The following is a 15,852-nucleotide window of genomic DNA, read 5'->3' as shown; positions in this document are numbered from 1 at the left end:
GATCGTTTGAGCAGTGGGTCTTTGCATACCAGCATAATGTATTTGATGTTGATAACTTTGATAAGGTTGATGGGCATAACCATTATGATATGATTGATGGTGACCATTTTGAATATACGGTTGCCCATTATCCGCAAAGCTTTGTTGCTCAGGTCCTCGGTAAGCTTGCTGGAATTACGGTTGTTGATATTGCACCAGCCATGGCTGTGAGACCATTTGCTATTGCCCAATACTGGATGTTTGACCAAGATGAGGTCTAATAGTACCTGTTTGAGCCTGAGTCGCTTCAGTTAAGGATCCACTAATCGGCGGTTGTGATTGAGTCACGGAGACAAGAGGCTATTGTATTACGACCTAAGAGACTGGAGGTTGACATACAACAGGCAGCGCTTGTACTTGCAACACCGTCACAATAGCCAGTGTAGTGGGAGTATTCGACACAGGTTGATTTGGTTGTATAGAATATACAACTCTTGGCTGTTGAGGCAGTATTGGTACCCAACCATTGGATGTGATTCCAACCTGACCCGAATTCTGTTGTGAACTCTCATATGGTTGTTCTCCTGGAGGGAACAATGAAAAGGCATATTGCCCCCCATATGGCAGAAATCTAGTGTTCAAAGGGAAAATTTTCCTTTGGAGATTGGACTGCCCAAATTGATATTGTTGCGAAGGATCAATTTGCTGAGACTCAACATAAGAGATTCCAGATAAGGTTCCGGATGAACAAATAGGAACAGACCATACTGTTGAGACAGTCCTTGGGTGGACTCCATCTAGCTATTGAGAGCTAGTTGGGATAGATGGTACACCAATGAACATTGTCGGATTAGCAGCAGGAGGTTCTGTTGCTGTTGTATCAGATGACACAGTCCTAGATGTCAATGGTTGTTCAGACATATTGAGTCTATCCAAAATAGCGATTCTATTGGAACTTGCGGTGAAGGGTGACTAACTTTTGAATTAGAAGGATATAGGTGGATCTCAGTTCAAAAATGTAATGGGGTACTGGATGGAATATCCTCCACAATCTCTTCTATCGCAATTAGTCCAAGTGGAAGAGGCAGACCGTCAGGTTCGTAAAATATTTCTGGTGCCGAAGAAGGTACACACTCTGCAGCAATAGATGTTGGAGGGGTAACACCTTCCGACTCAGCCCTATATGGAGCTAGTTCAAGAATAGGAGTGTTTACCGTTACACTAGGATCAGTTCTAATGTCCTCTTGTAACTGCGGAACTTCTTCTGTAGAGGCAGGGATACTAGAAATAGTTGGAGTAAATGGAGTCTCTAAGGATGTTGAAACACAAGTTTCAAACAAACTAGGAGACTTTGACCCAGTTAAACGAGATCTCTTGGCCCACAATTGTTTTGTTTCTGGAGTCAAAGACGGTTGACTCGTTAGTCTTCGTGAATGACGGGGTTTTTATTGACTTTCATCCACGATTGCAGATTACTTGATCAACTCAAAATAAAAAGGGGAAAATGTTATTCCGAATTAAATAAATTTTATGACGCTTTGACACAACTTGCTTTTTCAATTTTTAAGAGTCGAGAAAAAGCTAAAGATGACTCTAGTCGCCTTCTATTTTTTATGAGCCTGAAGTGACAAGTGCTCAGATGGACCTTTTCTTTTAAGGAGTCTAAAAAGGATCAAAAGTGACTACTCTGGAAATCTAGACAAAGAGATTACCAAACCAATCGCAAAACTACAGAATACTTTTTAAGGTACGCAATCAATCTTCCCGAATGTTGTGTTCAGTGCATTGCGATCGATAGGGTGGCAGACACGGCTTCCTAAGGATAAAGGATATAGCCTATTGTGGTCTCCCAATATATACTCAACGGTACATGGGAGCACAAGTCCATACTGGCACTTGTCATATCAAAGAGGAGGAATCACCCAACCTATGATGAAAACGATAGTTACTAGGCTTTACGACGCCGAAATATGTCTCTAGGCTAGACTTCTAGATGTTGTGCATTAGGTTCCAAAGCGTTTTTATGTTCATTGAGGTTTATTTTATAGTTGATCTTTCTTAAGAAGTTTGCCTTTAAGGTTCACCGCATGATGTATATATACAATTCCTAAATATGCAATCTAAGATGATAAACAGTCGTTTACTTTCTTTTTGCAATGAAAATCCTAGCTACTAAGGAAAGAGAAATGAAATTCTTTCAACATAGAACAGAGAGCACACACTAGATGCACTTTTCCTAAATCAATTTCAGCATGCAGTCTAAATGAAAATGCACATGTATGTATTGTTTTTTAGTTTCCTTAATGTGAGAATGAAAAAAAGAAAACTAAGTACAAATATGAATCATTTTCTTTCAAAGCAACAATACTGACAATTTTTTCTTCAAAAAACGAAAGGAAGACTAAGACGACACTTTGCGATTTCGAAATTAAAATTGCTTTCAACACTTGAAATACTATTAATTCAAATCAAATACAATGGCAAAAGTGTAACTGACTATCTAAAGAGGAAGACCTTACGACACTCTTTTTCTTGACTGAAAATGACACTTGCGACACTTTCAAATCAAAAGACGACAGTTCGATTATGCTACTATTTGCAAAGGAGAACTGTAAATGACGAAAAATACATAAAAAAACATTCACAATTCCTAACTGATGGAGGCTGAATAATGCAAAGGAAGAAGGTTTCAATAGTGATATACTGATCATGGACAACAAAAATACTGAATAAAGCTGAAGAAAATGAAGAAAAAACCAAAATCTGGAGGCAGAAAAACTCTTACTCAATCATCGCACCTGTAACACAGGGAAACAGGGATGCATCTCACCTGCAACGCATGGGAGGTGCGATGCATCTAGGTTGCCAATGAGAGATAGTGCGATTGTCCAGGGACGAGACTGAGCTTGGTTTTCACTCACAGTTTGCAGCTAAGTTCAGGGATTTAGGCTGAGCTAATGATAGACAGTAGACACAAAGTATAGGGGCTGATCTAATGAGGTTACTTGAGCTACCACCAGGGCTCTTAGGATGTTTGCAAGTCAGTTGTTCAGTTCATAAACAAACCCAAAGATTGACTGAAGCAGCGTTGATCTACTTTGCACTTGCATAGCAAATGCAGTTTGAAGGCTAGCTGGCTTAACTTCAGGCTCCATCTGTAGTTTATAAAGCAAAAAAATAGAAACAAACAAACAAACTATTTGCTCCCCAGTGGATTCGCCATTTTGTTATTGGGAAAACTAGTGTCCATTCAGAGCTGCTAGTCCCACTAAGATGGGTAGCTATCTTAGAAACAAACAATTTAAAGTCACTTTTGTTTTCCTTTATGAGAGATAGATGAGAGAGAAGCAGAGAGTACCAGCCAGTAGTGTAGTGTAGTGTTGGGAACGAGATCTCCCAAGGACAGTTTTGGGCCTAAAAGCCCATGTTTCGGGCTGAATTTTGTAATAAAATTGTAAGTCTCCACATTTTGTGGTCACGGAGCACGAAGGTGTCATGAGTCATAAAGGGTTGTCTGCCTTTATTTTGTAAAGTAAATTCGGCTATAAAGATCTACCCATGGTCTTCAAACCATGAGATTGTATAAAAAGAGCTAAGTAAGTAAGCTGTAAGTAGTTCTAAGAATCATGAGTTGTAGATGAAGTCTTGAGGATAAGGAGAAAAGTCTAAGTTTTGGTTTGTAGCGTAGGAAGAGGCTCTGCAGCTAAGTGCATAGAGGCCTAGGGTAGAAGTCTGCAGCTGAGTGCACATACCCATGCAACTATGTGTGCAACGCAGATAGAGTTTGTAATCATCTGAAAATATCAATAAGGAGAAGCATTCTACAAATTCTGTGTCTTATTTCCTATTAATGCATCTTGTCAAATTGTGTATGAACTTCATTTATAACGTTTATGTGATGCATGAATGTACGTATTTACGCTAGATAATTGAATGCAAATAAGGATATATGTTTACGCGGCGCAAACTATGACTGTTTAATAGGATAAGTAAGACACTTAAGCTAGTTGAAAATCTGCATGATACACTGCCCTAGCAGTGCAAAAGTACCTGAACCGCAAGTTAGGGCTGCGCGAAGGCTGATTGTAACCCTCCGCGGAGGTACCAAAGGGTGGAGTAAGGGGTGAGATAGACAGAGCCCTAGAACTCAACGACCTGTGTGAAAGCAAGAATAGAAGGAATAAACTGACATCACGATCATCTTAGGGTGTGGAAACTTGGTTCCAGCATCCCCCCATATAGCTTTGGGTGAGACTTCGCTCCGTCGGCTCATGCCGAAAGGGCCAATAGTGTAGGGATTTTTTTGGCTAACTAACATTGAACGTCAATGAGGCCCCACCAAGCCAACAGGATGTGTGGTTCTATCTAAGTTTAGTTACTCTACCATTTCCATAGAAACAAAGTAATCAGTGCTTCCACTATCAATAACAAGTTTGTAACACTTACGCTTTGACTTACATATGGTTCGAAATAGACTTCTTCTTTGAGTTGGCTCTTCAACTTCCTTTTCAACTTTCATCAACACTTTTCATTATCAAATATTCTTCCACTTCAGGTAACTCCTCAATGACAACTGGATTTTCATTTTCTTCTAGTACTTTGGCAACATGAGCACCTCTCTAACCTGTTGGTGCATTCTCAGGATAGTCCCATGACATATGCTCAAGTTTCCCACATCTGAAACATCTAGTTTGATAATCTCTTCCTAGACCTCCACCTCTAGAGAATGATATTATCCCTCTCAAATCACCTCCTCTTGGTTATTGACTACTAGAATCCCCTTCATCTTCTCTTCTTGCAAACAAAATTCTTCCTCTTCCAATCTATTGTCCTTTTCCTCTCGCAGGACTTCTTCCTCGACTTCTCTGACTTTTCTTTCTAGCAAGCTTTTCTTCTGCCTTCAAGGCATCTTGATATACATCTTCAACAATAATTAAAAACAATAAGCCAATTTCATCTTGAATATAAAGCCTCAATCCATTAATATATCTAGCAACTTTCTCAGCATCATCTTCTATCTGAACAACTCTATTATTTATTTTATAAAGCTCCTCTATATATTATTTATCTGATATGGACTTCTATATATGATTCCATATCGGTCTGCAAAGATTAATTTGATATTCCTTGGGTAAAAGTTTACCTTTGAGTTTTCCCACCATCGTCTCCCAATCTTTGATTTTAGTTTTTCCTTTCCTCTTCCTCTTAGCTAGCACTTCATCCCACCAGAGTGCAGTGTGGCCTTTTAATTTGGTTGTTGAATATTTAACTCGATTATCAGCTTCAACATTTTCATAATCAAAATATTTATCAAGAGCGTTGATATAATCCATTAATTCATCACCATTTAAATTACCTTCATATGGTGGAATTTCCATCTTTGATCTTGTAGTTATCTTAGCAAAAATCTTCATCATCTTTACATCTTCTGACTCTTTTAGCCCTTCATTGCTGGAATATTCTTCTCCAACATCACTGACATCTACCATGTAAGTTTCTCTCCTCTATGTAGTCTATATAGCTTCCATTCTCTCATGAAATTTTCTTACTTCAGCTTGCAAAGCCACATTTGGTACAACTCTCCCTTGACCTGCTCCTGAAACTGCTCCTTGATGATATGTCATTCTTAATTTTAATTAAAAAAAGGCACTATGATACCACAATTGACGTTGATCTATTCTTTCTAATGCCCCTGCTTAACTATTTCCTCCAAGAATAATTATATGCAAATTCACTCTGAGAAAACCCTTTGAAAACCCACTTTTATTAAATATTATAAAATTTGGTTGACGTGATCTACAATTTCATAAGGTCGGGTTGAAAAGTCCCGAATTGACAAATTAGAAGTATGCCCGACTAGGTTGGGGCCGACTTCACTGTAAACTAGTGGGGGGTCGATCAACTATACAAAGTTTTCAAGACAAATAAGGCCTTATTGTGGGTTGGGGCCGACCTCTTCTGGTACAATTTCAAAGTAGCATGTTATGTTTGACTAGGTCCTACTCAAGGTTCAAGGCTCAATTACATTCAACCAAAAAAAATTAATTTTTTTTTCACTCACAACCAACTTCTACCTTCACCTTGAACATTTTAGTCTTAATAAGATTTGAAGGTTCCACTCGTATTCGTTTGCCTTCATAAGACTTGTTTGTTCAACCAATTTATGGAAATAACCCGACACCATAGAATTGTCTCATCACAAAGGATTCGATCCAATGCAGTACCCTCAACACCAAATGTTTAGTTGCAAAGAAATTGGCATACAATGTGTTATCACCAAAAAATTGATCATCTAGCCTATCTTACTAGATGGATCAAATTACACCATGTAAAGCCAATTTTACCATAGTAAAATTGCTTTCACGGTGAGAAATTACTTAATAACGGCCTTTGTTAACTAATTTATAGTTAAACCCATGAAGAATAAGTAAATAAATCACTATTTATTTGATTTCCTTCTAGGAATAATTAATTTAACCATTGTTTTATTATTATTCCTAGTCAAATTTAACAAAGAATAATAATTAATTAGTGTTTAATTAATTATTCTGAGAGAAAAATAAGAAAAATAATGATTTATTAAAACAATGGTTAAATTAATTATTCCTAGAAGAAAATCAAATAAATAGTGATTTATTTAATTATTCTTCATGCGTTTAACTGTAAATTACTTAAGCCCACAGGGCTTTGGATTGACGGTGAATGGGTGCACTATTAAGGCACTCCTTGTGATAGGTCATCGGTTCAAATCCCCCGTGGGTGCTTACCTATCAAAAAAAAAACTATAAATTACTTAAAAAAGGTGGTTTATTAAGTAATTTCTCACAGTGAAAGAAAATTTAATATGGTAAAATTGGCTTTACATGGTGTACTTCGATCCATCTAGTAAGTTAGGCTAGATGATCGATTTTTTGGTGATAACACAATGGCTTCCATTGAGCTTTAAATAAAAGATTAAAACGGAAATTTAACGGTACATCTATAACACATAAATTGGAAGTAATATCAAATCAAAGCAGAGCACCAGTAATCCAATAATAAAGGGGAACACAATTTATTTGATTTATTCAGTCCCTTTCTTTAGAAAACACACTAATCCACACTCACACACTCACATTCTCAACACCCTTTACTTGAACTACAAGTTCTATTGAAGTACAAAAGATCCACTAATTGTGGAGATAATCCCTAAACCCAGAATATATTTAATCTATTAAAACTAATTACAATATCTTAGAATCAACTACAATAAATTCCTATTTTATGAAAATACATAACAATTCTTACTAAATACTAATTTTCCTAAGTATATCCCATAATTAAAATAAATTCAAGAAACCCACTTCATGTGGTAAATGAACCTTTGACTATCATGGACAAAATAAATTCACCAATGGTGATGCTCGAGTAATGTGTCCATGTTGTGACTCCTTTTAGGCCTCAAACTCTTGTTATACACCCACCATGACAATGAAATTGAGCCTCGTCACTCTCTCTTTTGGGCTCATTGAAACTAAATTAAAAGGAAACTATCGAGCATATTGTATTCTCCTTATTGCTTGCTAATCTATGAAGGATATGCTAAAGAAATACAAGAGGCAAGTGGGAGGGCAAGTGGAATTTTTGAAATTCATTTAAATAAATTTTAGCATCAAGCATGTCATCCTTGGACGCAAAACTTTTTTTTTCACTATCCTATAGTTGTGTTATAGCTTTATTAGAAGTTGCACCACACATATGAGTCATTTTATCCTTCAATTGGTTCCTCTTCTAGTCATTATGGTGCATGATAATGCCTTCTACAATGTTGCACGATATCAGATGGTTCTTATTAGTTAATTCTTCCAAGTCACTTTTGTGTCATGCCACTGAATCTTCAAGGGAAGTATAAGCCTCAGTCACCCACCTTCAGCATGTGCTGGCCATTTGTGTTAATTATCCTTGTGTTAGTTGCATGTGGCGACTTCATCTATTCACATCATTTCTTACTTTGTTTCATGTCAACTCAAAATTGATACAACAAGACCCTTTTATGATATATTTCCCTTATTGATGATAATTCCATATCTAAGAGGCAGATCTAGAAACAAGTAGTACCTTGGAGCTTGCAATCCTTATTGCTAGGTTTCCTTGTGATTGAAAATGGGTTTTCCTCTTTAATTCCTAATCCATTGAATCCATGAGTTTTTTATATCACCTCATCTATCCATGCTTAGTGGAATTTGCTACATACTTTGGGGTCCATTTTCATCATTTGTGGACCCCATTGTGCTTGTTAATGGCATACATCAATGACCAGTAATCAAGAAATTTATACCATGTTCGACATCAACTCATATATTCACATGAAGAGGATTCACACCATTGAGGTTCGGATGAAGACCTTAGGTTTAGGGGTGTCACAGTCCTATATGTAGCTCCTCCCAAGCTACAACGGACTATTATACCATATTATGTGCTTGGAGGAACACTAAGGGGCACTCTTCTATTTTGTGTCTAATGTACTACCGATATGTACTATGAAATTGATCCACGTTGTGTTTTCTAATGGCTATGATCTCTTTCTTGATGCCATGGATCCATTGTGTATTCCTTCATGCCCATGTATTATCATTTCACCTTATGGATCTACAATGCATAATATTTGTTTCCATGTTCAATTATCTCTTATAACAACTATGTGTGTGCCTAAATTGGAGATGATCTATATGATTCAGCATTAGGTGTTTGACAAGTCCTAACTAGTTTCTTGATTCTCAACTCCTTTATTTTGTAATTTCCTAAGACATCTTCTTGTAACGTATTTTGGTCATCAATTTTTCTTCTAACCTCACGCATTATGGGGCTTCTATTATTATATTATTTGTCAACATTAGGATGGAAGAGAGACTTTGTGTTAACCTACATGAGTGGAGGGTTGAGAGTCATGTTTCATATCCCTAGATAGACATGATGTCATGCTCCATTACTCCATGTCCTGAGCAAGGGAGTGATAAATTGCTCTATCATATTAAGCAAGGAGTGGTGAAGCAATCATCATCACCTTTTGTCTTAAGCAAAGGAGTTATGATGGTCAAAGATCTAGAATTCATGACCATTTCCAAGAAGATAGATTCGATAAGGGATAAAATGACTTAGCAATGGTCTAATATTGATATCTAGGCTAACTTCTCTTATCTCGGGGTGTCTAGATTCATCCTCCTCAATCCATCGTCATCGATCCTCCTTATGCTAGTTAAATCTCTTAGGAATACCTCTTTTTATTGCGATGGTGATCTTGATCATAGTGAGTGAGCCAAGGAGGAGAAGGGATTAAAGTAACTATGAATGGTCTATCCTTACACCCAAGGTATGATGTTGTAAATGGTTCCATTTCTTCGAATGTAAATTTCATTAATTTTTCTCCCCGATATTAGTGTTCTATTTCATGATTTATGTTGGATTTGAATGTTCTTGGATATTATAGTTAGATCTATTGTTTTCACTAATGGATCTTCACTTGGAGAAACATATTTTGTCTCTTTAGTGTTGATGTATGCACGTTACAAATAGTAGTAGAAGTATGATCTAGTGGAGTTAGAGTGAAATTTCGAGTAGCCGAACTAGTAAGAGTTCATATCAACTAGCAAAAGGTTGAAAATCTACATGTTAACCTTCCTTCTTTCCATATATATGAAACAAATAGTGTAATAGATCTAGGAGAAAAATTGTGAATAGTTTACCTTACTATTTAGTGTATCTTTTAAGTTACTATTTAGTATATTTAAAAGAAAGATAAGTACAACATTAACGCTACTCATAAAAACAAATTTATACAAAACAATTACCTACCTTCTATAAAAATAAATTATAAATGGATGAAACAAACTCCTAAAAAAAACCATAATAAAGTCTAAGAACTTGCATAAACAAAATAAATGCGAAACAACATTTGGATAAGTCTACGAAGGCCCAGAAGAGCATGGATATTATCTAAACAACCCACTTAAATTAAATAAATATTTTTTTATTATTTACATAAAAGAGAAAATGAATAAATAAATAAAATTCGCTATTAATATATTTACTAAATGCTTCCATTCTATGAAGCGTACACAAAGTGTTTCTCATCATCTGTAGATGAATGCAGAATAGACAGATGTAGGGTTCATCGTCATGTTCAAGTCAAACCTCTCTCACCATACAAGAGTAACCAGATGAAATTGATGGGGATGCTGCAAAGCCGGAAGGAATGGCTGGAACACCTTGTGGCAGGTGTTCAAGTCCAAGTAAAATTCATGCATGAATCCATGAAATTTTGACTACTTTTAATGAAGTTATGTGTTTTTTATTATTATATAGTTAATTTTATAGAGGAAATTAAATAATACTTTGGTAAAATTAAACTTTTGCTTTTAAAGATAACGAATGTTTAAAGACCTAATATGCTTTTATTTCTTATAATTTACAACCTAAAAATGCATTTGTGATCAAGAAAGGCCGTCATGTCAGTTATGGAGGAAGAGCGTAAGAATCATAAATTTGTCCCTGAGAGTGCATATACACATTTGAAAAACTTTACAGATTCGAAGATTTGAGGCACTCTGCTTGTTTGAAGTAGAGAGTTGCAGAGATAAAGAAATGCAGCGGTGGCGTTTGAGCATTGTTGTGAAGTGCAGGCACAGACGTAGTAGTCCACGCAATATTTTCTGCGTGTAGTGCGTTCAGAGAAAAAAAAATTCTTAATGTTGTTGAATGACAAGAAGCATTGTGCAAGATCAAGATTATTTTTCTTGATAGTATACTGTGCATGAATTACGGTTAATTTGTTTGACGGCGGAAGCGTTGACGAAGAGTTTTTGAATTTAAGTTTTTGCGATTTATATTAAGTTTTTGACCCAGGTTTTCTGCTATAATTACATTAAAATTTATTTCTTCATAATTTTAAATCAATCAATGTGATTTAGGGTCAAGTTCCTGAAAAAAATTGTCATGAACGCTATGGCAAAGGTTGTCATGAACGCTATGGCAAAGGTTAACAGCGAACATAATTTTCTTTATACAGATTGTTATGAATGCTATGGCAAAGGTTAACACCGAACAAATGCTATGGCAAACGTTAACAGCGAACATAATTTTCTTTATTCAGATTGTTATGAATGCTATGGCAAAGGTTAACACCGAACATAATTTTCTTTATTCAGATTGTTATGAATGCTATGGCAAAGTTTAACACCGAACAAGGAATCCATTTGAGGTTGATTTAATTTTGGTGTATATTAAGTTTTTCTAAGTCTTGAGGATGGTTACAGGGGATCGAATTTTGTTGCTGAGAGTGGAGATGTTCATCTTATATTTTTTGTCTATTTGAAAGTAGCGATCTTAACATTAATAATTTTTTGGGTTGTATTTCAACGAATAGAATTTAGGGTTGTAGGTTAACCATAGAAACACAACTTTTTGTGTGATCAACCGATATCTTTGATATGTATGATAAATGGTAAAAACTTGCAAAAGGTCATCTGTAACATCTATCTATATTATTATAAAGAAAATTAATATAATATGATTTTTTCAGAAGAAAAAATGTTATTTCTAACAATATATATGTGGTTTATAGTAAGTTCCAGAGTATTGTCAAAAATTATATTAGACTATTTAGTCAGATAATAAAATTTTAGAAATTGTCCAAAATTAAGTTCAAAGTCAGTTTTAATTTGAGTAATATGGAAAAACAAAATTTGCAGCATATTTTAAAAAAGATAGAAAGCATTAAAAAAAGCTATGGCAATATAGAGACCCTCATGTGGGGAGAGGTGGTGCTCAAGGCAAGCAAAGCTAGCCCTCCTCCAGGATCCTATTTTCAACCAGATATCTGTACTGTATTTTATCAGAATGGCAGCTCAGGCCTGCCTTGGAGAGGCAATCAACCTTTGTGCTGCCTTCCCTATATATATATACCTGATGGTGTATGTGAGAAGGAAGCTCACGATGATGTGAAGAAAATTAATATAATATGATTTTTAAGATCTTATTTATAGTTGAATTTATATTGATTATAGATTTAAGGAATATTTGAAAATTGGATAGTTAAGAGATATGTCAAACAATTCACTCATCTTGATTATCAAATTTCCAGAATATTTTCAGAATTTATAATCCACATAACTATACCCTTTATACATTCATATCTTTTATACATTCACAAAAATCAAATTATAAAAAATTAAAAAAAAAAAATTATTTGAAATTCAGTATGAAAAAAAAACTGCAAACTCCGTCATCAATATCAAGAGTTTACATATAAATGTAAGAGCTCTAATCTCTTTATATATATATCTATATAAAACATACTGCTCAATAAATGAAGTATACGGGTTCTGTATAGTAAGTATGATGAGATACATGAAATTGATTCATGTGTTTATCTAACCCGTAATTGCTGTAACATGATAAATGAGATTTATTACTCTCCATCATATGCTTTATTCCTCATTTGATTGAATACTTGATTATGAATGAAAGAGGTACAAGTGCTTTTTTAATACCTAAAACCCACCTGAAACATCACAAGAAGCCTATCTTCAAGATCTGATCCATGCTTAATTGTTAAGATGAGTATATAGCCTCCTTGATATCCACATATATATGGAATTATCCTGAATATCGGATATTTACACTTGATCTGAAGTTTATCCAAAACTCGCAATGGAAATGAAGAAATGAATAAATTATTTACCTTTCATCCATACAGAATACCGTCATCAAGAGTCTATCAGTCCCATCTGTATTTCCTTCAGAAACTTCTCCAGGTTATTGTAAGAAGATCCTCCTTTTGCCACTGCTTTCATCGATTCATCCCTCAACTCACCAATTTTTTTCCTCATTTGCTTCCCTTCCTCCCCAGTCATCAATCTCCTTACCATGTCTTCCACATCTTCTATCCTCACAACTTCATTCATTGCCATTCCAATATTCCACACTTCGCTGACGAATTTTCTGTTAGTCGGCTGCTCGGCAAGTAAGGGCCACGATATCATGGGTACACCAGCACAGATACTCTCCAGCGTTGAGTTCCAACCGCTATGAGTTAGAAAGCCTCCCACTGAAGGATGCGAGAGCACTTTCATCTGAGGAGCCCATCTCACCAAGAAACTTCTGTCCTTCACTTTCTCTAAAATCTCAGATGGCAGCACAGCAGAGCGACCATTAATGAGATCCGGACGAATGACCCACAGAAAAGGCTGCCTACTAGCCTCTAAACCCCACGCTAACTCTAGGAGCTCCTGATCAGTCATAACAGCAATGCTTCCGAAACAAATATAAATAACTGAACAGGGCTTCTGGCAGTCCAACCATTTCATACATTCCGTTTCTTCGGTCCACAAGCTTGCAGATAGACCAGATATTCTATCTTCTCCAGATTCTGCCTGTAAAACAAGAGGGCCTATCGTGTACAAGGGTGGAAGTCTTTCTCGGAGTGCGTCGAGTATAGGACGATCAAGCTCATCAAAGGTATTTAGTAGTACTAGATCGGCTTCCAGAGCGGCCTGCGCTTCACGTGTAACAAGCTCTGACATGTCTTTGTTTCGCAAGGAGAAGGGCAGATCTTTGAGACGCAAAGGGGGCATTCCAGGAACGCAGGTGATTATTTGTTCTATGAATCCATTTGTTAAACACTTGTCATCATCTGCAGCACACAATATCATAAGCAAGCATGTTGTCTTTGCCTTTGCCCTGAGGAATGCATAGAGAATTGCTACCAGAAATCAGCAGTGTCAAAACAGTTGGAGAGGAAGTTTATATACCTTTGCCAGGAAGATGACCTTCGCGAACCAGAAGAGGTCCGAAGAAATAAGCGCAAAAGCCACAAGCACTGTGAGTCCAAAAGGATACTCTCGGAATCCCCAACTTCCTCGCCGTTTTCTGTGGAAATGAGACAACCCCGTCTGAGATAATACACGTTACTGGAGGAACATCTGGTTGTGAATGTTTCAACTTGTCAATCAGCTTGTCAAAATGCAGAGGGCCGTTATCCAAGAAGGACCGACCTAGCTCGGCTAGTTTAGAAGTCCGGCCATGCTCAGGGGGTAGGCCGTCTGGAATAGTTTCGAATTTGAAGTCGGACAAATATTTAACGGAGTCCACCGAACCAGATGTGACGAAGCGCTCTTGTATGTATTCGGTATTGACGAAGGTAATGTAGAAGCCTCGAGCATATAAAATCTTAGAGAGCTGCATCATGGCCTGAATGTGACCCTGAGCAGGGCAAGGGAGCAGAACTGCATGAGGCCGTGTATTCATAGCGCTAGTGCAGAGTAGAGCAACAGAGTATTAGTGTCTAAGAGAACAGGGCGGTGGTAAGACAAAATATATACATCGAATTCCAAGTTTACAATGTATCTGTAGGGAAGGAGACCACGTTAGGAAGCCTCTGCCATATGACCGTGCCATGGTTTCGTCCTTATCTGTTGACTTGCTAAGATTATAGACATTTTCATTATGGTTTTTAAAGCTGCTGTTTTAGTGTCTGTCTAGGGTAGTTTAAAGTTTAAGTGGCAATGGTCTTGGAAATCAAGTCTTAGGGTAGTAGTCTGGAAATGAAAGTCTTATTAAGTTTTGGGTTGAAATTTTATGTTTTTTTAGCAATAAATAATTTTATTTAATAAATACAATATATGTTTTTTATTAAATACAATATATGTTTTTTATAAGGGTTTGAATATATTTTAAAATTGTGTATATTAGGTTAAGATTTTATTTTTATTATATGTAAAGAAATAGATTAACTATTAAAAATTTTATGGACTATTAATTGGTAATTTAAAGGGTTTGATTTTCTTTATATAATAATAGGGATGAATCAGATTACATTAATAAATAATCGCTATTAATAACTATTCTCCGCTAATTTAACAATTAAATTATAATAAATTTTTCTACTCTATAAAATATTTTTTTATTTTATTTTATATTATTATTATTTTAATACAAACAAATATAAGAGACAAGCCATGTATATATTTTTATTATATAAATATATACCATTTATTTCTTTGAAAAAGATATATATTATCAATTTTATTTAATATATATCATAGTTGTCGAATGACAATTGTTTTGGCATCTTTTTACTTATATTTTATAGTTTAAAATTCGTAAAAAAATATTGATAAAAGCACAAATTTGAGAGTATTTATTTTACTTAATTTGTATTATAATAGATTTATTGTAAAAATATATACAGTCTCTTTCTGTGAAAAAAATATAAATTATAAAATTTATTTAAAAAATTATATATTATGAAATTTATTTAATATATATATGATAGTTATCCAATAACGGTTGTTTTTAGCATTTTTTAACTTTCTTCGATTTATATTTTATATTTTAAAAATGATAACAAAATATCTCTAAAAGTACAAATTTGAGAGTATCTATTTTACTTATAAGTATAACAAATGTATAAGTATAACCAACGTAACGTTGACTTTAAATGAAAAAATAATTAATAATTTTAAAATATATATATATATATATATATATATATATATATATATATATATATATATATATATATATATATATATAAAAGTTTACAAGTATGGAATTTTATTAAAAAATAATATTTATATAATAAAGTATTAACAAATATATGGTTATTGTTCAAGAATTTAGTGAATATAAAATTGTTATTAAATAAAATAAAAATAAAATATTTATAAAATATTTTGATTTTGAGTTATCCTATTTTGGCAAGTGGAAGTCATAAGTCATGCTACTAGCCCATAGTATTGTAACATATTTATAAATTAATAACATGCATTATAAAATGAGAGTAAATATTCATTGTTGAGAATTTTGTATTAAGTTTTAATTAAAAAATGTTATAAA

At 34.8% G+C, this 15,852-nt stretch overlaps 1 protein-coding gene across 1 annotated transcript; it reads right to left on the bottom strand.

The window, feature by feature from the left end:
* Positions 1–12,408: 12,408 nt before the first annotated feature.
* LOC149208887 (7-deoxyloganetin glucosyltransferase-like) lies at positions 12,409–14,351 on the bottom strand. The gene is made up of 2 exons (XM_089396193.1): positions 13,767–14,351; positions 12,409–13,648 (listed from the first exon to the last, which is right to left on the bottom strand). Exons 1-2 carry the CDS (start codon positions 14,260–14,262, stop codon positions 12,723–12,725), a joined length of 1,422 nt encoding a protein of 473 aa, XP_089252319.1. The 5' UTR covers positions 14,263–14,351; the 3' UTR covers positions 12,409–12,722.
* Between the last annotated feature and the right edge of the window lie 1,501 nt (positions 14,352–15,852).

This window comes from Pinus tabuliformis, chromosome 1_2, assembly GCF_031772625.1.
Source record: "Pinus tabuliformis cultivar Carrire ecotype Pingquan chromosome 1_2, CPIR1, whole genome shotgun sequence".
Classification (NCBI taxonomy): domain Eukaryota; kingdom Viridiplantae; phylum Streptophyta; class Pinopsida; order Pinales; family Pinaceae; genus Pinus; species Pinus tabuliformis.
This window is presented reverse-complemented; position numbering and strand designations above follow the sequence as displayed.

Coding starts and splice junctions, on each gene's coding strand:
- LOC149208887 (XM_089396193.1), bottom strand. CDS start 14,262: ATGAATACACGGCCTCATGCAGTTCTGCTCCCTTGCCCTGCTCAGGGT. Junction 13,649..13,766: donor AGGTCATCTTCCTGGCAAAG/GTATATAAACTT, acceptor TGTGTGCTGCAG/ATGATGACAAGTGTTTAACA.